The sequence below is a fragment of the Eufriesea mexicana genome, unplaced genomic scaffold (genome assembly GCF_001483705.2).
Source record: "Eufriesea mexicana isolate 0111107269 unplaced genomic scaffold, ASM148370v2 scaffold3528, whole genome shotgun sequence".
NCBI lineage: Eukaryota > Metazoa > Arthropoda > Insecta > Hymenoptera > Apidae > Eufriesea > Eufriesea mexicana.
In genome coordinates this window covers 195,577-221,066 of record NW_016911540.1, presented here as the reverse complement: position 1 = coordinate 221,066, position 25,490 = coordinate 195,577, and the positions used below count along the sequence as shown (strand labels likewise).

Sequence of the window (25,490 nt, the reverse complement as noted above, 5' to 3'; positions counted from 1 at the left end):
CTAAATGCACCATACGCCTCGTGTCCGATGACCCGTAATGCCGAGAAATGAACTATTGAGTCGAACCTGACGCCTTATTCCACACAGGAACACTTCAGCTATCGAAGCCTATAATTAGGCTTAATAAATGTCATTCATTCACCATTTCCACAGTAACGTTATTTCAGAAAGTAGTTAGTAAAATATGATTAGTCGTATAAATTTACTTGATACTTAATTAGTCAGTTTTAAATTATTTATGATATTTAGAAACATTCCGATGTTACCTATATCATCAAATGGAAACATCATGTGCAAAATTATCACAAAAAAATCAAAAGTTGACACTTAACGTTAGGCAGTCAATTTATAATAAAAATTTTAAATTAATAGGAAAATAGACTTCAAACTATTCTTCTTACATCTTTAAAGGATGTAACTGTGTAGATACATAGAACTAAGTACTGAAATATATATTTACAACGATTTCTCGTGTTCTTTAAATATTGGACTATTTGATAAACTTGCAAATTGAAATTTACATAAAGAGTAATCTAGGACAAATTAACAATTAGGTATTATTATCAACATATACATGTATCACACAATTGAAACAGAAATTATTTACAAAATGACCTAACTTATAAACAGATGTAATTTAAAATTTAAATAATTAACTATAATTAAATTACAGGTTAACAAGGAGGAATTCGATGTGTATATAAAAAAGTTATTGAAACGTGAAACATCGCAACCCCTTATCAAAATTAACTCAAAATCTGTATCTCCTCGGGAATGTTTGCAGGTACCAGATTAAATAAACAAATGAATGACTGATTTGAATGAGAAAATTAAAGAAATAATTTTTGTTATTAGTTTTTATATCACGCAATAGACATCTTTCGCAAAGAACACTTTGTTAAACACGACACAGTAAGAGAAGAAATTGGCAAGAAAGTACGTGCGTTGAAGGTAATGAAAACTCACTTACTAAAAGAGCTGGATACTTTAATGGAGACAAAGAAAGAATTACATCAGACGGCTGAACGGTTGGCTGAACGCTACGAAGATATTAAAGATGAACAAGAGAAATTAGCACAGAGGTAAAAAAAATTTTAAAACGAAACATTCTACAAGTGTGTCAACTATCAATTTAGATTAAACTTTTGTATATAAAACATATTACACAATTAACATAAACTTTACTCCCTAAAATGTGTAGAAATTTTAATATTAAGTTTTCGAAATAATAAGTATAAAGTTAATGAATTAAAGCATTTAGACATCTTAGATTAATATATAATTTATACACAATATTAAAAAGAAAATCAATCTATTTCTATTTATTTAAAACAATATATAATACTATTAACAGAAGAATTACTATTAACGGAAATTAATAAGAATAAAAATGAAACGACAAAATTTGTGTTATTGAATACGTAATTCACCAGTTTTTGCACAATTTTTAACATAACATGTTCTATATATTAACCATATTGAAAAAATTTAAAAATTAAAAATTTTAGAAAAGTTTCATCGTATAATTATAAAAAACTTTTTCATTATTGAAAAACTTTTTGTAATTTAAATAACAAACAATATGAAATTTATCAATTTTCTTTTTACTTAAACTAAAATATTTTTTGCGTTATCTAAAACAAAATTTTCTTCAATCTGAAGAAATCTTCCAATTTGTAAAAGTTGAGTTAACCCTTTGCGCTCGACGATTTTTTGACTAAAGAATGGTACGAGTTGAAAAATTTTCTGCTACAAGGCTGATGATATTTTTTGAACAGTAAATAAGAAATCGTGTAATAACTAACACCTAGAATTATTTAATTTCGATACCTTGCACACTGTTATATTATTTTAAATTTGATATATTAATTAATATCGAGCTTCGAAATTTTATCAAATGGTGACTGAAAGGCGCCTTTCGAGTGCAAAGGGTTAACATATATAATATTAAAAGTATATGAATTGGTTATATAATAATGTTTTACATCTATATTTTTTTCATATATTAGATGACAAAAACTTAGGTTTTACTTAGATTTTGTTAAAATACAGGCACTGTCATAATATAGAATACTTGAAATGCCAGTGTTAAACTCAATATATTTAAAAAGAATTATCTTAATATTTTTAAACTTTTTAAAAAGTACGGAAAATTATTGTAATTATATTTATAGATAATTTACAGAAATGAAAACATTTATGCCCTAACATCAGACTTTTTTTCTTTCCTTTTTTTCAATTTTTAATGTAAAACAAATACATGAAAGTATTATGGTTGACTATGGGTAACATGTTACAGAGCAAAGGAAGTATTACGGTTAGTGAATTATAAGGAACCATCTATGACTCCTATTGAAAGAGCAGAAGCAGAGGAATTAAGAAAAATGGAAATAAGAATTGAGGAAATGAAAATCAAACTATTAGAACTGAAGAAAAAATCAGAACAATCTGGTCACATAGAGAATAATGAAAACCTTGAAAAGAAGAAAGAAATTGTTTTTAGGGGCGATCAAGAAAAAACCATAAAAAATAACATTACACAGACGTATGTGGTTTTTATCTTCTTGTAAAAATATATTAATTAAATGCTAATACTACAATTTTTTTTTGTTTACATTGCAGATCAAAGATTATAAAAGACTTAATTACAGAGGTTAAAAAACTAGAGGAGGAAGTAAGTATCTAAATTGATTAATAAAATCGTATCAACACTATTTGTGAACGATTGTAAAGTTTTGTTATTTTCCTTTAGAGTATAGGATTTTTGTGTAATAAAAATTAATTTTATTTGCAAAATAATTTATTACATTAGCTATACATTTATCTTATATTTAGCCACATTATTGGCATAATTGGCATAATTGGCATAAAGAATACTTCCAATAACATCTCACTTTGACTGTCTCTTTTAAATATGAATATACAAGTTATGTAAAACGTACATGTATCAGTTCCAATGATAATGACATCAATATTAAATGATGAAATATTGCATATTTTTATATTGAATTTAAAATAAATTCATTTAGTATATACAGAAATGAAAAGATATCTTAAGTTACAGATTGTTAGTATAATGTATATCTAATAAAGTTGAATAGATGATCAACGTTTTTTTGAATAATTTTATCATTACAGATACAAAAAGATGCAGATTGTTGTTTTAAAAACGATTTTATTACAATTTTCAATGATAAAAGAAAGGACCCAATCAATTTCTTTGCACGTTATTCTTGTTCTATAATCATGTTTCTTTGACCACAAAACGTTGTTCAAGGTACAAAAATATAATGTGAAACATCATTGGAATCTTCCATAACTTTTGACTGTAGCAATTTAATTTCGAGCCTTAACTTTTCTTTTTCCATTTCTTGTTTTCGTATTTCATTTGAATAACAGTTCATCTGTAACTTTAATTTGTCCTTTTTAAGTTTTAACATTTCAGTTTCATGATATAGCTTCCCTTTCTCTGCACGAAGTACTGCCAGCTGTTCCTGAAGTAGTTGATGACTGGCTTCATCTGACAATATTACTTCAGGTGTATCAGTATCTGCTTTTACAGTTGTTGCTGACTTAGAACCATTTATTTCACTCTCAGGTCCACTATCTGGTTCTGCCTCATTATTTGTAGCTTCTTTCATGATCCATATTCTTGAATCTGCTGTCTCATCAAAAGTATTCGATGGTGATTTTGCTGGTTGTTGTGATTGAGGTGTAAGAGACCTAGTTTGTTGTTTAGGAGAGTTAGATGTTCCTTTAATTTTTTCCATATCAGTAGTAGGTGTAATCGTTTCAATGTCTAAAACTGATATAATATTATATCAAGTGTTTTCTTCCCAAAAATACAAAAATTGTTATAATTAATTGAAATTACCTCTAGTGCTAGGAGATTGATTACCATCTACAGTATCTGATATATGATTGTTACAATAGGTATTAAATTCTCTCTCATCTACAAAAACAGAACCATCAGCATTTACGATGGACTCAACAATTACAGATGGATCTCCATCTTGCATTACTAATTCTCCTACAATTTCACCATTTGCTGCTATAATATCCCCATCATTATTTGTTCTCAATAATTCGCCTTCTGCTGTATCAATTTCATCTACTACTTCTTCTTGAGTTAATTGACCATTGTAAGAATCATCACCATCATTTCCTTCGCTTACTTCTAATTCAGTTGGTAGTCCCTGAAAAATAATTTCTTTAATACAATGTATTATTAAATTATATATCATAAAATTAAATGTCCTACATCTTGGCCCCAAGGAGATTCCTGTTCCTTTTTCATCCTTTTTATTGTCTGAGCAATTTCATCTTCAGATTCAGAATACATTTTCCTATCATTATTTCTGCCTTGTACTTTCTCTATATCATGGATTTTTTTAAACAATTGATATGCTCTCTCAGGTGTTATATTTCTCTTTTGTTTGTTAGCTGCTGCTATATTAAATAAATCTTTGGATCTAAGTATTTTATTTGTTCGTAATCTTACATATTCTTTCAATCTCTTACGATCAATATGTAATTGCATGAGATCTTGTACTTCCTGTTTAATTTCACCACATAATTTCCTCTCTTGTGGAAGATTCTTAAACAATTCCTAATGAGAGGAAGGTAAAATCAAATACAGTATTATAAAATGTAATTTAGTACTATCTGACTCTATTTACCTCTGAGATTTCATGATTATGTTCATTATTGACACTAGTTACTTCTAACTTTGTACCATCTTTTGATGCTCTTAACATAATATGAGCAGGACAATTTGTTCTTATCGATCTAAGTAAAATAGTGATGTATGTAAAATATATTTAAGAATATATTTGCTTATATTTATTTAATCAGCATAATCATTACAACAATTTAATTTAAATATGTAATCTTATAAACTAACTGAGACTGTCTCCTGCCAGCTCCACGAGGTAGAAACTTCTGACCACCATAAATACAAGCATATTTAACTGAATAATACTTTAAGCGCTCGCTAATTGGACGAGCAGTTTTCATATGAGCTCCGCTAACTGTCCTGCTATCTCTTCTCCAGTAGTGGACTAGACTACGCTTTGAAAATTTCTCCAATTTATGTTCCAATTCTTCATAACTATCAAACATTTCTCCCAAATGAAAAGATACATCTTCATCTTCCACAGTATTTATATCCATTATAAACGCTACAGTTAACAATCTATTTCGTAAATAAACATGTGTTCATTAATTAAAAAAATATATACAAAATATCTAAAAAAGTTATAATACTCATAAATAATTTTCGCATCATGTTACACGAAATATACGTTGCAAAAGTTCTAACAAAATCTAAGATAATTTTTATAATCAGTAAAGAGAATATATTGTATGTTAAAAATAAAATGAAGGTTAGAATATGTTGGGACAAATTAAATAACATCATTGAAATTATTGTTTGCATTATTGTTTAATTTGACTTCTACTGACGAAACAAATCTCTTGATAATAATATAATTCAAGCAAAAACATTATTTTTCTTATTTCAAATTTCGAGGTTAGATTTCAATTTGATTGGCGTGGTAGAAGCCAGGACGATGAAACCGTGAACACAGCCAGATAGAATTACTCAAGAGCCGGACAAAGACAGGCGGGATTTTTTGTCTCCTACTAATTTTCAATCGTTACATTACGACTTACGTCCTGTCATATTTTTTGTAGCATTCCTTCTTTCTGGTGAAGTTTTATAATATTCAATTATCACGAAAACATGCACCTTGATTTTGCGCCATTTCTAATATAGAACAAGTGACTGAACTACAGCGCAACTGTTGTAATTTATTCTATATTAAAATATTTTTATATTTTACATAGTAAAATTGAAATTAAAATAATTTATTAATTTTTTTCACATGAATAATTTCATCCGTAATCCTTAATATTGAGTGAACAAAACATATACAAATCATTAAAAGATATAATAACTTATTATTTAGCATCACAACAAAATAATTTTACAGTATATTCTAAATAATATTAATATTAACATAGATTCTTCAATCATTTATAAGAAATAGTTAGTAATTAGTTAGTAATTATCAACTTCAGTGTTAGTAGGGAAACAGAATGATAGTTTATTTTATAATTTTCATTAAAAATTATAGCAAAAAGTAGTACATCATAAATAAGTTAATTTATTTGCATACTTACCTTTATTATACGTGTAATATTAATTTAAGTAACATTAATCTACAAATTTATTCAGTAAAGTATGATAAATTCTATCCTTATCTTTATTTATTATGTTAAGAAAGATAATTACAGATAGTAAAATATTTAAAAAATTCATAATTGTATGAGAAAATCAGGTGGGTAGTCACCTGCCTCTTCAGTAGTGTTACATTCTTCAGAAAGCTTAAGTATTTTATCTTCTAACACCATTATTTCTTTCTCATATATAGTATTAAGTTCTTTTACTTCCTTTATATCTCTTTTCATGTTATGTTTTGAAATATCTGCATCTTTTAAAGATATTTTTAAATCTTCAATAGTTTTATGTAGGCTTTTAATAGCTTCTATCAAAAATTCTTTTTGAGTTTTAAGATCGTCTATTTGTTCTGCATAAAATATTATTCTATGTAAAAGGTATTACATATATTATTATATCTTAGTATACAATCATTATAATTATTTATATTACCTTTTGACTCTTTTAATTGTTTCTCTAATAAACTCATTCTCTGTTTCATTTCATTTAATTGTAGGGAATTTTCAGTGGCTATATTAATATTCTTATGTGACTGACTATCTTTTTCTTCAGATGCATTCATGGCTAATAACATACTCAAAGTAGTATCCGAAACTGTTTTATCTTTTATAGGAGATGCAGCATTTTGTAGTCCAAGAACATGAAACTATATATGACACATAATAGTACTTTGATAACTAATACATCTGTAACATAACTGTAACATATATGTACCTTATCAAGTAGTTTTTGTACATTGTCAGCTATTTTAGACATTCCCATTCTGAGTTCTGCATTTGTCATTCTAGTTTCAGACAGTAACATAGTTAACCCTGAATCTATTATTGTTGGTACTGTTGAAGGTACTGTTTGTGTCTGTAATGGACATATTTGCCCATCCAAGGTAAAATTTGGCTACAATAAATGTATGTATCAATAAAAAAAATATTACAACTATTGAGTATAAATACATTTTTAACACAATTAAGTTTACTTGTATCTGTATGGAAGCGTTTTGTGATTCTTCTTCTACTGGTTCTACCTAAAATAAGAAAACACTATTGAATTAAATTAAATTACAAATTGAGTTGAATGTTTATTACCTTCTTTTGCTGAGTTGACTTACATGGTATATCATCCTAAAATATAATAATATAATTTATTATTGATTTTATTTAGTTATATATATATACTATTATATATTACTATTATATATATACTACTATATATACTATACTAAACTATACTACACTATACTATAACAAGACTTAGGTATACCTCAGTATCTTCGGAATCTGTAGATGTAGGAAGTTTTGGTAATATAGATTGCCCCATTTTTGCCATTCGTGATATAATAGAAGCTTTACCACTTGGACTTTTATGTAAATGATCAGTCTCCTCGAGTATTTGTATTATTTCTACTTCTAATATAATATCTTTTTCCTTAGGAAATCCTGGTCCTAAACTAATCTATAATATAGACATGTTTAAAATAAATAAATATTCACAATTTACTGGTACTTATCAAAACTTTGTATAAAACCTGTTTGCTGGGAGGAACAAACAAAATTCTTTTTAGTCCTTTACTACTTCCCAAGAGTGTTCTTTCCCAATTATCATCTGTAGATACTTCTACTGTCATTGTTTGAAAATTTAGTGGAATGTTTTTAAGAAGTGACTGTGTTATTTGTCTAATAAAATATTTAATAGATATTTTATCTCCTTCTTTTACTATTACATCTTTATCAGCTGATGATAAATCTTGATAAAGTACATTTTCTATCTTTCCATTCTTTGAAAAATACCGAGCTAATCCAACTTCTTTAGCAAATTCTACACAAATATCATTATTTTCAAACAAAATTGTCCAAACTTCATTATTATTATCATAATAACTTGAATAATTATTTGGTTGTATTATATATAAAAAGTTATGCGTCACTGTAACAACTGACACATGTTCTTGCTTGCTTTTATATAAAATAATTTGATATACTTTTGTTGCAAGATTTCCTGTAAGAGCCATACCAAGTTTGCCAATTGAAATGTAAGCCCCATTTTGTCTACAAGGCACATTATCTATTATATATATAAAAAGAATAATTACAATAACAAAAGAATATAATATTAAAACTCACAATTTGAATGCATGAACTGCTTTAGCTATTATGACTTCTGTTTTATTTGAAATTGGTTGAGTCGAAGTACATGGAGTATTTGACATTTTAGAAACTTGTTTGATTGAAAAACAACTATCAGATGTTTTAATTTGTAATCCAAAAATAGCAGCTAAATTCGATCTAAAAATAACTTATATATTTATTCATATAATTTATCTCATAATCTTTAATTACTTCTACTGAAATAAAATTTTTCAAAAATATATCAAAAAAATAAACATACCCTGCTGCTGGCAAAAAATCAAATTCATCATCATCTTCTCGTAAAATCTTATCAAGGTTTAGTACTTGATTTCCTACGTTCATGATTATAAATAAAATATCTTAAGTAAGAATTCTTTCTTAACACTAAAATATCAATAGAAATAGAAATTTCAACTACTTGTAAACAGTGAATGACATTTTCTGCATACAAACTAGTTATTAGTAAAATCACCAATAGATGGCGTAGCAATTTTTATTAAAAGTAATGCAAGTATAGCAGGGGGATTAAAAAATCGGTAAAATCGATCATGTAATAAAATAAACATATTCAATTACCGAAACAAATGATTAACAGAATTATAATTACACTCTTAATCATTTTTCATCTTTAGGGATTTTTGTCTATAATCTTGCTGTATCTTAACAATTTAATTTACGATCATGCTATGTCAAGCCACTAGAGAATATTTCAGAAAGAATCCACCTTAATTCGATATTAGTGTAATACATATGATCTATCATAGAAGATGTATAATTGTGGTTTTAAATTTTTACGTTTTACTTAAAAAAGCATACAAATATCAATTATATTATAATTTTGTAATAAAATTTTTAAATATTAAAATATACATAGAACAAAAAAATCTACACAATACAAATGAAGGAATTATAATCGTATATAAGTAGTTGTAGTTCTTCGATCATTTATCTGATCCTTAAATTAATCAACTGTTTAATACTAAAATAACAAACAATCGTATAGCCAATACCATTCTTAGACAATAGTGTTTTATGCATTTCAAAATCACTTAGTATCAATTATACAGAGTAATTATTTGGTTTTAGAATCGAAAAAATTTACCTATAGCGGCAAACCTGTGTTTATGTGCAAATGAAGAAGCTAATACTACTGTTTTACTTTACATTTCAATTTTCAAAGTCTCTTTTCCAGATCCCAGATGCGTTTTTATTTACATCTCTCTTAAAAATTCAATTTAATAAATGTTTATGAAATGTTTTATTTAAATATATATTATATAATTCATATATTATAATCTAAAAACCTTGATATAAGAAATATAAATTTATAACTTTATTCCAAATTTTAGATTATTAAGGTTCTTGTACAATTTGTAGAATTTCCTTATTTAATGTACAATAACTCTTATTTGTTAATCAGTATTTATTGTAACAATTACATAAAATAAAACCCAAAAATAATAGTTAAAAACCATAGTTTGTCAGTGATGTACAAACAAACAAGGAGAGTGCAAGTCCTTCGGGTCACCGATTTAATAGAAACTTTGTAGGTTTGTAGATTTCGTCATGTAATTCAAGAATATACATATATTATTATAGCCGCCATTACTCGATACTTTTTAGAATATTTACGATTAAAGTTTTATTACTTCTGTACTAGATTTAGTTCCAATGATTTTCACGTGGCGTTGCGGCCTAATAATTACACTCTAAAATTCCTGTGAAACAGGTCTGGGGTTCAATTCTCCTGTCTCTAGTTAATTTTTTTTCTTGAATCTGTTTGTTATTTTATATTCATTCTTCGACTATGAAAACTTTGTAAATAAACACTTGTAAATAAAATTTCTTAATAAAAAAATTTATTTTTTACGATTTCTTAATAATTTATCTAATCTACAAGTGCTTCTTCAAATTTAAGCATGTTATATATAGTTTCTGCAGTAATTTTACCAAAGATTGTATATTTATTCTGCAAATCTGGTATAGAACTAAGAATAAAGAAGAATTGGGAATCATTGTCATCTTTTCGAGTATTAACCATAGCAGTTAAATCTCGTCGACAAAGACGTAATCTTGTATGAAATTCGTCCTAAAACACATATATCCAATAATTATTTTTTAATAAGAAAAGAATTTATTTTACTTTTAAATACACTATACTTTTGATCCATATATTTTATTATCTTCTCCTGTAAATGTGGGATCACCACCTTGTGTTATGAATCCTTTGATAATTCTATGAAATATAGTGTCATCCCAATAACCTTCCATACATAATTGTATGAAATTTCTATATGCCTTTGCAGTTTCTTTTGCCCATAATTCTAACTCAATATCACCAACAGTTGGCTTCATTACAACCTAGTTTGACAAATATATTTGTTTGATTAATGTAAAATACTTATAAAATCAAATTTATTAAAATTTATTATTTATTATTGTAATTCAAATTAGAAATTATTTAATACATTAATATAGAAATTTAGAAAGTAAATATTGTATATCGTTTAAATTTTTAAAAACAGATATACAATCCATTGAAATATTATAAAATGATACTTACCATTAGCGGCTGGCCCTTGCATATAAATATTACTCATGTTTGTAAGTCTCCTATAATAGAAAAAATCATGCAACAATAATATTTCATATTAAATCTATAGTTATTTATAAATTAGTCAACCAAATGATTCTTATCACGAATAATCATCAGCAGGTAAGACATACCTTTTACCTCCTTTTGACATTGGCTTTAATAGCCCAATATAGTCCATTAACTGTCACAGATCCATTATTCTTGCTGCTTTTATATTTTGCAAGTTCCTATAGATATTTCTACACATTTTTGCCTTAATGCAACATTTATTCAGTATATTTAATTTATCTTTATCTTTAATAACTATTACCACTTGTTCCTTCTCCATCTCTTTAATGATCCTCATATTTCCATGTCGATGCCACAGATTTTTCTCTGTTGGTACATATGCTGCTTCTTTTTGGCTTCTTGATTCCATTACTTTTGGTGCATTTGGAGCCAAATAATAGATGGCGCTGATCGAACCTGCCGAATGAAAAACCACGTGACCAGTTGGGCGGGAGAAACAAAACAATAAAAGGACATAAATAAGTATAACACAATTTCCTTCATTTTATTAACTCTCTTAATAGTCCGTTGAACATGAAGTCACATATGAAGATGCGTGCTTTTTTTCGTGGTAAAAAGAAAATGAATCTGCCATGGTTATATGTTAAAGTACTTTTTATTCACTTTGAATGTTTCACATATACATGTTAATTGTTAACGACATAATAAATAATGACATATAGACATTAGAATCTGAGTAGATGACCGTACCACGGACCGTTGCGGGAAAAAGATGCTTCGTAATACATATCACCTAATAATTATCATTACAATGACCATATATATATGTACAATATTTATAAACATGTGATAAATGATTCTATTCAAATACATGAGTTATCCTAATAATTCTTGATATCTCTTATCGTGCATCTTCTCGGCTTTCTCCTGTGCTACACTAATAAGGAGTTTTTTATTCCCTATTCATTTCCCTTTATATCTTTATCATCTTCAACATCATTTATTTTATAATTTTCTACTTTCTTCGGTTCCTGAATCACTTAAATGATCACGAGCTGATTTGCACATACCACTAACCTTTTTATTTAATATCGAAGATTCTTCTTCATCTTCCTTTGCTTCTTCACCAAATGATAAAACATTAGAATCTCTGTAACAAAATTTGTCATAGCAAAATATAATACTATCAGGGCTAAATTCTGCAAACATATAAATGATTTTTACTTTACTCTTGCTGTCTTAGTTTTTGAATTGTCCTTTACTTCTTCACTTTCCTGTGCTATTATTCTTGGTATAATATCAGAAAATGGATTGTTCAATATTTTAGATTTTATCAATCTTGGAGGATAAAGTGGTCCGTCATTCTACAAAAAAGGAGGAAATATTATACTGATATAAATTCTTGTAATATTTTCTTGTAAACGTTAAATTTACCTCATCTACAAGTGCTTTCTGAAGTTCAAGCATATCATATGTAGTTTCTTCAGTAACCTGACCAAAGATTGTATGTTTATTCTGCAAATCTGGTGCAGAATTAAGTGTAAAGAAGAATCGGGAACCATTGTCATCTTTTCCAGCATTAGTCCCAGCAATTAAATCTCGTCGACAAAAATGTAATCTTGTATGAAATTTGTCCTAAAACATATATATCCAATTATTACTTATGCATAAAAAAGGAATTCATTATATTTTTAAATATACTATCACTTTAAAAAGTTCTCTATATATTTTACCACTTTCTCCTGTGCCGTGGGATCACCACGTTGTGTTATGAATCCTTTGATAATTCTATGAAATATAGTGTCATTCCAATGACCATCCATACACAATTGTATGAAATTTCTACTTGTCTCTAGAGTTTCTTTGGCCCATAATTCTGACTCAATATCACCAACAGTTGTTTTCATTACAACCTAGTTATAACAAATATATTAGTTTGATTAATGCAAAATACTTTTAAAATCAAGTTTATTTAAATTTATTAATTGTCATTGTAACTCAAATTAGAAATTATTTAATATATTAATAATGATATTAAGAATAAAAAAATCCTTCGTCAATAATATTTCATAATAAATCTTTAGTCATTTATAAATCAGTCCCTCAAATGATTGTTTCTCAATCAATCCTGTTAAAAAAGTATTCACTATATATGGATAGATGGAAAAAACCTAAACCAAACCCCTAATTACCGAAATATAACCAAAAAAAGTCAATTACGCAACACGATTTCACAGCCACTGACACATCCGACACTATTTCTCGAAAATGCAAGCTCTAAACCAAAAAAAAATATCCAACCCCGTTACGGAATAAATCAATCTACGCGAATCAGTGGAAAAATGCGATTTAAGAAGCCTAATTCAAAAACTAGAAGCCAAAAAAGTAAATTGCGCAGCACGATCTGAGAGCCACTGACACTTTCGGCACTATTTTAGAAAAACGCACACACGAAACCGAAAAAAAATATCCAATCCCGTTAAGGAATAAATCACTCTACGCGAATCAGTGGAAAAATCCGATTCAAAAAGCCTAATTCAAAAGACAGAAGCCAAAAAAGTAAATTGCGCAGCACGATCTGAGAGCCACTGACACTTTCAGCACTATTTCTCGAAAACGCACGCTTGAAATCAAAAAAGAATATCCAATCCCGTTAAGGAAAAAATCACTCTACGCGAATATGTGAAAAAATCCGGTTCAAAACGCCTAATTCAGAAGATAGAAGCCAAAAAAGTAAATTGCGTCGTACGATCTGACAGCCACTGACACATTCGGTACTATTTTAGAAAAACGCACAATCGAAACCGAAAAAAAATATCCAGTCCCGTTAAGGAAAGAATCACTCTACGTGAATATGAGAAAAAATCCGGTTCAAAAAGCCTAATTCAAAAGATATAAGCCAAAAACGTAAATTGCGTCACACGATCTGTCAGCCACTGACACATCCGGCACTATTTTAGAAAAACGCACATACGAATCCGAGAAAAAATGTCCAATCCCGTTAAGGAAAAAATCACTCTACGCGAATATGTGAAAAAATCCGGTTCAAAACGCCTAATTCAGGAGATAGAAGCCAAAAAAGTAAATTGCGTCGTACGATCTGAGAGCCATTGACACTTCCGGCACTAGTTCTCGAAAACGCACGCTCGAAACCGAAAAAAAATATCCAATTCCGTTAAGGAAGACTTCACTCTACGCTTAGAAGTGAAAAAAACCGGAGTCAAAAGCCTAATTTTGAAAATAGAAACCAAAAAACTAAACTGCGCAGCACAATCTGACAGCCACTGACACTTACGGTACTATTGTTCGAAAACGCACGCTCAAAACTGAAAAAAAAATATCCAATCCCGTTAAAGAAAAAATTTCTCTATGCTGTTATGTCGAAAAAATCTAACCGAAAATCCTAATTTCAGAAATATTGGCGAGGAAAGTAAACTTTGTAGAACGATTTCACAGGCACTTGTTTTTCCGTCATTTTGTTTCATATATGCACCTTCAATCGTAAACTAATACCCTACAGCTTGAAGAATAATCTATTGTATGCAGTAGTAATGAAATATCTTAATCTACAATCGAAGTTTAGAATGTATAAGCAATAATACGTAGCTATTTCGCAATTGAACGTCAAGATTGAAGAAAAATTGGAAAAACTGTTAACAAGCTGCCCATTCAGAGTAAAAATATTCAAATATATTGTTAGACAATCGAGATCTAGAATCTTCTATAATCAACGATAGGGGACTATGTGTTAGTATTACACGATCCGTACTCACACTACTTCATTTCCCACGTGTATCGCTATATGATTTACACTATGTAACATCACTTTTTTCACATGTAGTATATTACCACCAAAGAAATGTTCACAGTTAGTAATCTTGAACTTCGTAAGGTAATTAAAAGTCAATCAGCGATATCACTACTTCACGAAACGTTTTGAGATTTAATGTTTCACTTTGTCGGAATATTCCACCATTTGTTACCGGTATGCCCGTTTGCCGCCAACTGGAAGTTTGCTGCAGCCGGATACGCTAGGTATTTTTATAGCAGGAAAATGTTGCATCTTTGAAATAGCTATGTGATAAAGCATCGATCTAGAATATCTAACGATGTCTCTTATATTTAATAATATCAATAAAGCTATTATAAATATATTTCTGTTACGAAAAATACCGAATGTCTATAATAAATTCGTGAACTGGAATTATTAATTATTCCATTATACTAATAGAAAGACAAACCATTAGTATCTTCGGCAATAGTTCAAACATTATGCAATAATCACCAATATTGATTTAAATAACAACGAATTCATATCCAGAATTATATTAGGAAGTTCGCGAAGGCTGTGCCTTTACGATGTAATTCTAAAAGTTGATGAATTAATTATGGATGAACATGAAGTCGCAAATGAAGATGAGTGATTTTGTTCTTGGTAAAAAGAAAATGAAACTGCAATGGTTATATGCTTAGGTACATTTTATTCTCTTTGAAAGTTTAACATATACACGTTAATTGTTAACGACATAATAAACAATGACATATAGACGAACCGTTGCGAGAAACACATGTTTCGTAATACATATCATGTGATAATTATCATTTGTAACAAAAATTCATATTTGTAACTATATTTATATACATATACACTACTGCAAATGATTTTATTCGAATACATGTGTTATCCTAATAATTCTACATATCTTTATCTTTTATCTTGCATCTATCTCTCTTATCGTGCATCTCCTCGGCTTTCTCTCGTGCTAAACCTCATAAGGAGTTCTTTATTTCTTATTCATTTTCCTTTATATCTTTATCATCTTCAACATCATCTATTTTATAATTTTCTACTTTCTTCGGTTTCTTTTTTGTATCTCTCAATTTATTTTTTATCCTTTTCCTCATTGCTCTGAAAATATAAATATAAGACAGTCAATAAAAATTCCTACTTTCTATTACATATTTATAATATAAACAATAAACTAACTCTTTCTCTTTCTTTATAACTTCTAATTCTTCTTTAGTTTTTACTTCGTTCTCACTTTCCTTAATTTTGGTATGGAGCTTAATTTTGGATCAGTTAAATGATCACATGCTGATTTGCCCTTATCACTAAACTTTATATTTAATATCACAGATTCTTTTTCATCTTCCTTTGCTTCTTCACCAAATGATAAAAGATTGAAATCTCTGCAACAAAATTTTTCATTGCAAAGAATAATACTATCAGTGCTAAATTCTGCAAACATAATGATTTTTACTTTATTGCTGCTGTTTTAGTTTTTGAACTGTCCTTTATTTCTTCACTTTCCTGTATCTAATGATTATTTATATTTTCGTTTTCTTTCTGTAGTAAATAAGATTGCTATAGAAAACTGTTTTTTTTTTTTTTTTGCATAATATTCTTACTATTTTGTATTAAATATATACTTGCATAAGAAAGCGTAAAAAATGAATTTTTTTATTAAGGAATTTTATTTACAATTGTTTATTTACAATGTTTTCATCGGCGAAAAATGAGCACAAAATAAAAAATAGATTAAAAAAAACTACTAGGTGTCCCTATTAGGCCACAACGCCACTTGAAAACCATTAGAAATAAATCTGAAGGTACAGAAGTAATAAGACTTTAATCGTAAATATTTCAAAAAGTATTGAGTAGTGGAGGCTATAATGATATATATTCTTGAATTACATGACGAAATCTACAAACCTGCAAAGTTTCAACTAAATCGGCGACCTGAAGGACTTATATTCTCCTTATAAGTGTACAGAATATGATACTTTTAGATATCTATAAATGGAATTATCCTGAAAAATATCATACTAAATATTTATGGACTTCTGTTTTAATTCATGTGTTCAATATTGTAATGTCTATTATTTGTTTAACATGCTACTCTCTCCTAAATAATATATTTATTCTGTGATATACTTATTACATTCTTATTCTATAATGTACTACCTCGTTCTATCCATATATGTTAAAATTTTTAATAGTAGAAGGACCTATTAATGTCCTTAGTTAAAATGAACGAGGTTTGGTTCAATCAAATATATTCTAAAAATTTAAGCCCTGCATTTAGGTATCAGTCATTAATAATTAAACATAGTCAATAAAATGTTTTTTTTAACCTCTTAATCCAAATATGAAGACGAAAATAAAATTTTTGCTATTGAGGAGGAAAATTTAAGAGCTTAAACAATCACAGTATGAAAACAAAAGTAACAAATATTCATGTCTAGACTGTAAATCTTAAAATATGTTGCTACCTTAAACAAAAATAAACAACATATAAACCTGTATTTAAATTTCATCATATAATTTATTGAAATCATTTTAATAATAATTTTACTACATACATGCCAATATTTACATATATGCTATCATATTTAGAATAGTTTATTTTAATTCGAAAGTATAATGCTCTCCTTTCAATAGATATTGTTTTTCCATCTAAAATAATATATTCATATATTAATCATAGTAAAAAATGAAAATATCTTAAGAGAAAATATAGTCTTACTACTGGCTGGCTTGTTTCAATCATCACATAATAAAGTATTAACACAGCAGCTACTGAGGAATACCAAAGAACGCGAGCCTGAGACAGAGAATATCCATAGGGTTTGAAATCATTATCCACCATTTTTGGTACATTATATGCCTTCTTCATCTATACATGAAACAATAGGATCAAATTATTATGTGACATTAAAATATAGATTAAATTTAATGATGTTAAATACCTACAAATTCATTAAAGTTTCTTTTTAGTGGATAAAAATCCCAAGGATAATATGGACATTTAGTTTCTATGGATGGTACTAATGAATCTGGATAATCTCCGGTATATCTGTGATCATCAGGATAAGGTTTATATTCATAAGGATGCAGGCCATATCTTGCAGCAGCTGCTTCGAATTCTTCTTTTGTTTTTGGTATGCATAAGTTAGGTAAATACTTCACCTGAGACGGTACTAAAAAAAATGAAAGATAATTATTATAAATGTAAAAATATAGTTAGCAAAGTTTTTATTTTTCAAATTCATGTTTTAAATAATTATGTATAGCTCTTACATAATATCTTAACCTGTCAATATACAAACAGAAGTAATTATATATTACTTACACAGATCTTTACGTACAAGTATTTCATATGGAGTTTTTAATATTGTTTTAAGATTTCTAGTAAAGTAAATAAGCGGTGTATTTCTCACACATAATTTTTTTGACAGTTTCTCGACATTCCTTAAAGTAGCCATTTTCAAAAGCTGTTTACTGTGTCATATGAGAACCGTACTTGAAAAATCAATATTGCAAACTGAAATATACTAAACACTTGTATAGAAAATATAAATTTTTATTTAGCGATATTGAAATAAATGGAAATTGTTTAAATACTATTTACAATTACAAACAATAAATTGACTGTATAAATTTATTCCAATGAATAATGGTAATATAAAATCTAGGGTTTTGAAATATTTCAATTTGAGTAAATGTAATTATCTTAGTAATTCACTTCTTAGATTTAAAAACCTTCTAAACAAGAAAATCGAATATATAACCAACATTTCAGAAAATAATACAAGTAATATAATTATTAAACTTTTAAAAGTAATTGTGAAAAGGTAGTTTTATATTGATGTACATTCGACCATTTCATTGTATTCAAGGTTTCTAAACGATACTATTAACAAACTTTTATTTTCACAAATTTTATAAGATTTATTGAAAAAAAGAAATAATAAAATTTTGATGAATTATAATAAACATGTGTATCAAATATAGTGAATGTAGAGTTTAGTATTTCTTAATTTGAAAAAATATACATGGCGTAGAAAGTTGTTTCGAACAGACGGCCATGATTTCCAATATGCTATTACGGATAGAAACAGGAAGAAAATGGCCGGTAGCGTGTGTTGATCGTTTGTATTGAAGTCGATGTAAGTTTATATCAGTCTTTTCATTTTAAAGAGACGGACTTATGGCTAAAGTGAAATTTTCTTTTATGATACGGCGAATTTAGCAACGGTATGTATGAACATATAAATTTTCTTCATATATGACAATGATTTTGTAATAGCATAAAATCTTCATGTTTAATTAGAAACAAAGATGAGTTGTCAGATTTTTCATAAAAGAATATTTGAATATCTAAATTTTTTATAATATTAATCTGAGAAAACATATTTTACCTATATTTAATAATACAAGTATTTTGTACTGTCCTACTACATATAAATACATTTTATACAATGCGTAACTTTACCATGTAATATATTGTTACATATTTCTTTTCTTGAAACTAAAATATTATTGTGTAAATTCTTATTAATAATTATACTCATTACGTACAACAAATATTTTTAGTTTTTAATCTTTGATCAGAATAAAATGTCACTAGATTTAACATTTTATTTTTTGTTTCAAATAATTCAGAATTTTTTATTTCTTTTCAGAAATTAAACTTCTTTAATTGTGAATTATTTAATAAATTGATCAATTCTTATTAAAGAAATAAAAATTAGATTTAATTGATAATTAGATATAAACATTTGTTCAGAAAATTTGGTTTTATTAAATATTTTGTATGGAATATAATTATAAAAATTAAATATTTCATACTTATTAATGTTATAATGTATAACATTAAAAAATAGTAAAATATCATCATCATAATTAACAAATTATATCTTATTAATTATTGGTTATTATATTAATCATTGTAATATCTTGTTTATATACACTGATTTAACGAGTATAAAAATGATATATTAAAAAATTTGTCAGTCTATTTGGTTCATCGTTTTAAATAAAACATATGAATATAGATGTCATTCGTAATTTAATTTTTTTTATTAAGTTAATTATTATTCTTTAAAAATTTATTATTATCATAGTCTTTTGTAAAATAAAAATCAATATGGAATAAGTTTTATAAATTTAATTAAAATATGGGACAAAATCTGTGTCTAGTCTTATTCTATTACTCTATTATCAATATTTACATAAAATCTTCAAGAAATATATTTTAGGTGTTTATTATAAAATTAAACTGCAAATAACTAATATTTTATGTTTGTCTGTTTTATTTTAATTTTAAAAAAGTCATATAATTTTGTTTTATGATTTGTCTGAGCAATCAATTTTTAAACAGTAAATATTGAGAATAAAATATATGTTTATATACATTTTGTTAAATGTTCAAATAATCTGATAAAATTTTTTATGTTTGTTGTGATCAGTGTCTATTATTTCTGATGGTAAGAGTAGGAACTGTAAATAAAAACTATTTATTATTTTACATTCTGAAGCGTAGATGACTATTGAATAGATATTAATTTTTAATTTATATGTATTATAGACGCTGAATTTTATATATATACAAATTGGAGAGCAACAGTATGGCGAGTCCTTCACCACAATCATCTCCTATGCCTCCTCCGCAAACTCCAAGTCCTATGGGTCCTCCTCAACAGGCCCCATCACCATCTAATCCACAAGGTAGTCCCATGGGTCCACCGCAACATCATCCTCATAGTCCAACACAAGCATATCAAACTGGTCCACCAATGGCACCTGGTGGTCCACCTATGCCTCAACCACCTCAACAACCTCCACCACCGCAGCAAAGTTATTCATCACATCCACAACAAATGCAACCTACTATGGGCCCACAGGTATGGAATAAAATTTGACAAATATTATATTTGTTTTTTGATAAATACATTGTGTTTTGTAACTGACAAATTATTAATTCAATAATAAGGTTCAATAATAAGTTAGGAAGATCTATTTAATTCTTTGCACTACAATATCGAATCTAACTCATTATGAGTTCTTCATGTCAAATATCACAATTATGAACGACATTTATCACACAATCATAACCATGTTCAACATATTTCAACAAGCACAAAATTCAAAAATTTTATCATGGATGAAATAAATATGTAGTGGTTAATTAAACTTAAATATTTCTTCGATGTATAATTTTTCATAATTAAATGGTAGTGTAAGGGGATAAAAAAATACTATGGGGTAAAGCAAAGTATTTTTAAGTGGAATAGATTAATATTTCTTCTAGCACATAAGTTTATCCAGAGAAATAATCTATTAGAACATATACTATAAATCTTATCATATTCTATGTCAGACTGATTTTCACTAAGTTTCTATTTATGCTGCACAGGTGATATATATCCCATGTCATCAAAGCTAGTAATTTTCCTTATAACATTTATATTATGCCTTACAATATTTATAAAACTGGAAAAATCATTACTATTCATAAAATAGAGTGATATTTAAGATATATTACTAAACAAATGACTAATAATAATTAATATGCTTATCATAATTGTATAATTTAAGTTAAAGAAAGAGTGGGACATATACTATCCATGTGGAATGAACATGTTAACAAAATTTCACATTTTGTGAGCATCAATAAGAGAGATAAATTTCAAATGGAATTATATTTACTATTATTAAACTAACATTTATAACAAGCTCTAAAAATTTTATTCAGTATATAGCATATACTTACATACTTATATTTAATTCAATGATCCATTTTATCATGTTTACTTTGTATAATCAATGATTGCCATTCTGTTTATATTCTTGAAAAATAATATCGTATCAATTTTTGCTTGAAATAATTTTATATTAAAGAAATTTGTACAACAAATATTTAACCTTTCATTTATTTTACTTTTTTTTCTTTTCTGTTATTACTTTATTATTTTTAATATATCTACAAAAGTATGGGTAATGTATAGTTTAAGATGAAAAATGTTAAATTAATCATGTTTATAGCTTTATTGAAAATTTTAATGAAAATTATTTTTAGTCTCAAGAGATGAAAAATATCAAGAAGTCTAATGTTTCTTATGAAACTTACAGTTTATAGTTTAACCTCTATTTTAATATGAAAATGAAAATATAAAAATAACCTCATTAAAGTTTTAAAATTGAACATAGTTCTGATAACTACAATAATTTATGTATGAAAGTAATATGAATGACAGTTGTTGATATATACATACTTTTAATTATCTATACTAAATAATGTATTTATTGTTAAAGATGTGAATGATCATATATAATTCCTGTAACTTAAAGGAGGATAAATATACAATGCTTGTATATTATACCAGATTTTCATATACTATAATAATATTTTTAATTAATAAAAATTATTTCAAATTTTTATCAACAGCTTTTACATCAGCATTTTTAAAAAGGTCAACCAGTTGATCAGCAATTTGATGATTGCATGCTGCTATAACTCTTGGTGTCATTAAATCTAATTCTCCACCTACAATTATATGAAATTATACAAAGATTTTAGAAATAATGAATTTTTAATGTGGTTTTTGTGATTCTGAATTATATGTATTAGGTTAACAGAAAAAGTATACCTGTAGTATCTATTACTGTTCCTCCTGCTTCCTCTATTATTAGTTTCCCTGCAGCAATATCCCAAGCATCTACACTTTCAACATGATATGCTTCAATTGCACCCATTGCAACATAACACATTGTAAGAGCAGCTGTGCCTAATGATCTTATTCTACAAATAAAAAATCGTTTGTAATTGTGATATTGCCAATATTATGAACAAGCCAAAAGTGCGAATCGTAATAGAACTAAGCAATTACCCATGAGTTTCTTGAATTAATGCATGCATTCTAGTGTATGTAGTAACTAAATAATTTGAATCCTTGGCAATCCATGGTTCCATTGCTATTAATGATTCAGATAAATCTAAGGGCATAAAAGTATCAAATTTTGACATATATTATATGAATATTTGAATTTTGATATATTAAAATAGATGAGATAAATAAAAAAATATATTTATCATAATTATATTTATTTTATTTATTAAAGGGTTATAAGATCAGAATTTCATTGATTTATGCAAACAATAAAATATATTTCAAAGAAAAGGTTTTCTTTTATTTAAATTTAAAGAATTTTTATATTTTTGATCATTTTACAATTTATAACTATATATAATTTTATGTGTTATATATGCATTTATTTACTATTATGATGAGTATCTTTATTTTTAACTTTATGTACCTGTTACTTTTGATGTTTTTATAGGGTGTCCATTTAAGAAAGCTCCTTTTCTTTGTTTTGCGGAGAAAAATTGCCTCATTAAAGGATTATAGACCATTCCAATTTCTGTTCTTTTATTTATTAGTAATGCTAAAGAGATACATGTGTGTGGAAACCGATGTACAAAGTTTGTTGTACCATCTATTGGGTCCATGATCCATGTTGGTTCATTAGTTAATTTTGGTGTAAAATTTTTTTCTGCAGTTGCTTCCTCACCGATAAATCTGAAATGGATCTTTTTATTGCAAAACATTAGAATAATTAGATCTTTTCCTCAATGTACATACTTGTGTTGTGGATATATATTAGATAATTGTTTTTGTAAATCATCCTCTATTTTTCGATCATATTCAGTAACCAAATCCCATTCGATTCCTTTACATTTTACATTTTTATTTGAATTAATGGCACCTTCTATTATCTGAAAACAAATATTTTTTGAAACATTTTATAATTGAAATAATTATGTGGCAATTTTCATTGAGCGATATATAATATTTTAATACATATAAGAAGACTAATTGTAAATCAAGAAGGAAATTATTCTATGTATATGCACACACTCGTTTATTCTTTATTAAGGAGATTTTGTTTTACATTTCTATAAAACAATCATCATAATATGTAATAACTTATTCTCTGTTGAAATAATTTAAACATCTTTTTTCTCAAATATAATTATTTTAAAAATGTGAAGTAAAAATATTGTATATTAGGGAAAGTTATAAAAGTTATAAAAAATTAAAATCACTCTAAATAAACGACTTATGTGAATATTACTAATGATATTTTCATTGTGTTTCATTAACACTATAATTATATATCGTTTACATTTCAGTTTCGATCAATTTTCGATACTATCTAGTATCATCTAAATTCTTTTTTATATACTTTCAGAAACATTATTGCTAAATATTTAATGTTTTTATCAACTTTCTGGTTCACAAATGATTAAACTTATAAATAATCTTTATTTCAACAAAATGGTAAAATAATGGCGAAAAAAATATAAACAAAATATATTATAAAAATATAAACAAAAATATATTATTTTGTTGAGATAATTTTGCTTATTAAAACCGTGATTAAGCTATGATTTGATTATTTAAATTTAATCAGTTTTTATTTTCGTATACGATATATATATATGTATTTATACTTTTCCCGCTTTCAAAACCAACTTCTCCGCCACATTATAATATTCCTCGATGTTGTGTGACTCGGCCATATTTCACATTTACACTTTTTCTATTAGAGATTGCAAATATAATGATCATTTAAAATTCTCTTCTACAAACGTACACGTGAATACGATATTTCTGTCTGACTAACACTGACATCAATGATGCACTAGCTGGCCTATATAACGACTAGAATGGAAAAAAGAAAAGAGCGGGGCGACAGTGTAATAAGTGGGGACAAAAATCCGTGACGTCTGTTACTAATGTTTCTGTGTGTATTGTTAACAAATACACTTTTGATATCTTAAAGTCATTACCTAAAAGATAGAAAACATAGAATATGTCTTTGCAAAGATATATTCACATAGTATATTAGAAGTATCGGACGGGGTAAAATATCTGGTTTCAAGCTTTTTGTCTTCCTAGTTACTGAAAATATGCAATTGTTTTCGTTGAAGTTAATGTTATTTTCTATTAAGTCGAAATCTAAATATATACTTTATTAATTTCGGCTTTAAGGTGAACTTGGTTTTTATCAAGTTTTACTCATTAACACCTTATCTTATTCATTCTTTTATCCATGTTTTATTGTTATTATTTATATTTTTTCTGTTAATTATCTTTAACACTAGATTTAGGAAACCCGTTAATTTGACGGAAGGGTTGCTCCAATTATAGGATGGTAACAGATTTAGTTAACTTATATTAAGACTATTAATATAATATATAATTGTTTATAAATTAAACTAATCGTTAGAAAAAAGGTAGGTGATTTTCTTTACCTGTCAATTTGACAGGTGTCCTTAGAAATAGGTATACAGATAGCGTCCATAAACCTAGTGTTAACTAATTTTCTATCTTGCAAAAGAGCTCTTCTATAGTGATTTCCCCTGTATGATAGAAATGTAATTATTTATATCTATTTATTTTCATCGTACTATATCTCCACCCTTTAAAAAAGTATCGAAAATCTTCTCAATAATGCAATCATCTTTTCGAATTTGTATCGCATATGTTTCTCATGTTCGTAGATCCAGAGTCGCTGAGAACAGAATTTGCATTAATTTCTGTACACGTCATTGATTTAGTATAAATTTCACTTCAATGTCACTTTAATAACGTGTGATAATATTGGAGCAATTGCTGCCAAGCTACTGAGTATAACTGTAGTAATACCTCATGCACGCATAATAAGTCAATT

At 27.0% G+C, this 25,490-nt stretch overlaps 5 protein-coding genes across 6 annotated transcripts in view; 2 read left to right on the top strand and 3 right to left on the bottom strand.

Moving 5' to 3' along the window:
* Positions 1 to 2,886, top strand: part of mbo (nuclear pore complex protein Nup88) — a 54,369-nt gene extending 51,483 nt beyond the window's left edge. The window contains exons 10-14 of the mRNA XM_017904954.1: positions 674 to 784; positions 856 to 1,082; positions 2,300 to 2,545; positions 2,623 to 2,674; positions 2,836 to 2,886. Coding sequence (XP_017760443.1) covers positions 674 to 784; positions 856 to 1,082; positions 2,300 to 2,545; positions 2,623 to 2,674; positions 2,836 to 2,886 — 687 coding nt within the window. The remainder of the gene's footprint in view (positions 1 to 673; positions 785 to 855; positions 1,083 to 2,299; positions 2,546 to 2,622; positions 2,675 to 2,835) is intronic.
* Positions 2,887 to 3,272: 386 nt separating this feature from the next.
* Positions 3,273 to 5,205, bottom strand: LOC108550983 (uncharacterized). The gene is made up of 5 exons (XM_017904968.1): positions 4,904 to 5,205; positions 4,680 to 4,788; positions 4,262 to 4,609; positions 3,875 to 4,196; positions 3,273 to 3,805 (listed from the first exon to the last, which is right to left on the bottom strand). Exons 1-5 carry the CDS (start codon positions 5,170 to 5,172, stop codon positions 3,273 to 3,275), a joined length of 1,581 nt encoding a protein of 526 aa, XP_017760457.1. The 5' UTR covers positions 5,173 to 5,205.
* A 1,113-nt stretch (positions 5,206 to 6,318) lies between these two features.
* LOC108550976 (FK506-binding protein 15) lies at positions 6,319 to 8,706 on the bottom strand. Its single transcript, XM_017904952.1, has 9 exons — positions 8,624 to 8,706; positions 8,359 to 8,520; positions 7,764 to 8,283; positions 7,499 to 7,690; positions 7,324 to 7,359; positions 7,215 to 7,262; positions 6,956 to 7,135; positions 6,674 to 6,887; positions 6,319 to 6,590 (listed from the first exon to the last, which is right to left on the bottom strand). Exons 1-9 carry the CDS (start codon positions 8,704 to 8,706, stop codon positions 6,319 to 6,321), a joined length of 1,707 nt encoding a protein of 568 aa, XP_017760441.1.
* An 8,632-nt stretch (positions 8,707 to 17,338) lies between these two features.
* Positions 17,339 to 18,302, bottom strand: ND-ASHI (NADH:ubiquinone oxidoreductase subunit ASHI). The gene is made up of 4 exons (XM_017904980.1): positions 18,103 to 18,302; positions 17,724 to 17,950; positions 17,497 to 17,646; positions 17,339 to 17,426 (listed from the first exon to the last, which is right to left on the bottom strand). Exons 1-4 carry the CDS (start codon positions 18,233 to 18,235, stop codon positions 17,373 to 17,375), a joined length of 564 nt encoding a protein of 187 aa, XP_017760469.1. The 5' UTR covers positions 18,236 to 18,302; the 3' UTR covers positions 17,339 to 17,372.
* A 489-nt stretch (positions 18,303 to 18,791) lies between these two features.
* The window catches only part of brm (ATP-dependent helicase brm), a 43,410-nt gene continuing 36,711 nt past the window's right edge, over positions 18,792 to 25,490 (top strand). For both annotated transcript variants that reach the window (XM_017904976.1, XM_017904975.1), the window contains exons 1-2: positions 18,792 to 19,007; positions 20,341 to 20,656. In XM_017904976.1, the coding sequence (XP_017760465.1) occupies positions 20,381 to 20,656 (276 nt within the window). In that variant the 5' untranslated portion in view covers positions 18,792 to 19,007; positions 20,341 to 20,380. The remainder of the gene's footprint in view (positions 19,008 to 20,340; positions 20,657 to 25,490) is intronic.

What these genes read in the sequence shown, in the direction of transcription:
- LOC108550983 (XM_017904968.1), bottom strand. Translation starts at nt 5,172, where the DNA reads ATGGATATAAATACTGTGGAAGATGAAGATGTATCTTTTCATTTGGGA. An exon ending in GCTGGCAGGAGACAGTCTCA is followed by an intron (nt 4,789 to 4,903) that starts GTTAGTTTATAA and finishes TATTTTACTTAG; the next exon opens with ATCGATAAGAACAAATTGTC. An exon ending in AATCTCCTTGGGGCCAAGAT is followed by an intron (nt 4,197 to 4,261) that starts GTAGGACATTTA and finishes ATTATTTTTCAG; the next exon opens with GGACTACCAACTGAATTAGA.
- LOC108550976 (XM_017904952.1), bottom strand. Translation starts at nt 8,706, where the DNA reads ATGAACGTAGGAAATCAAGTACTAAACCTTGATAAGATTTTACGAGAA. An exon ending in TTGTTCCTCCCAGCAAACAG is followed by an intron (nt 7,691 to 7,763) that starts GTTTTATACAAA and finishes TCTATATTATAG; the next exon opens with ATTAGTTTAGGACCAGGATT. An exon ending in ACAATTAAAAGAGTCAAAAG is followed by an intron (nt 6,591 to 6,673) that starts GTAATATAAATA and finishes TATTTTATGCAG; the next exon opens with AACAAATAGACGATCTTAAA.
- ND-ASHI (XM_017904980.1), bottom strand. Translation starts at nt 18,235, where the DNA reads ATGGCTACTTTAAGGAATGTCGAGAAACTGTCAAAAAAATTATGTGTG. An exon ending in AAAGAAACTTTAATGAATTT is followed by an intron (nt 17,647 to 17,723) that starts GTAGGTATTTAA and finishes TTTCATGTATAG; the next exon opens with ATGAAGAAGGCATATAATGT. An exon ending in TTGAAACAAGCCAGCCAGTA is followed by an intron (nt 17,427 to 17,496) that starts GTAAGACTATAT and finishes ATATTATTTTAG; the next exon opens with ATGGAAAAACAATATCTATT.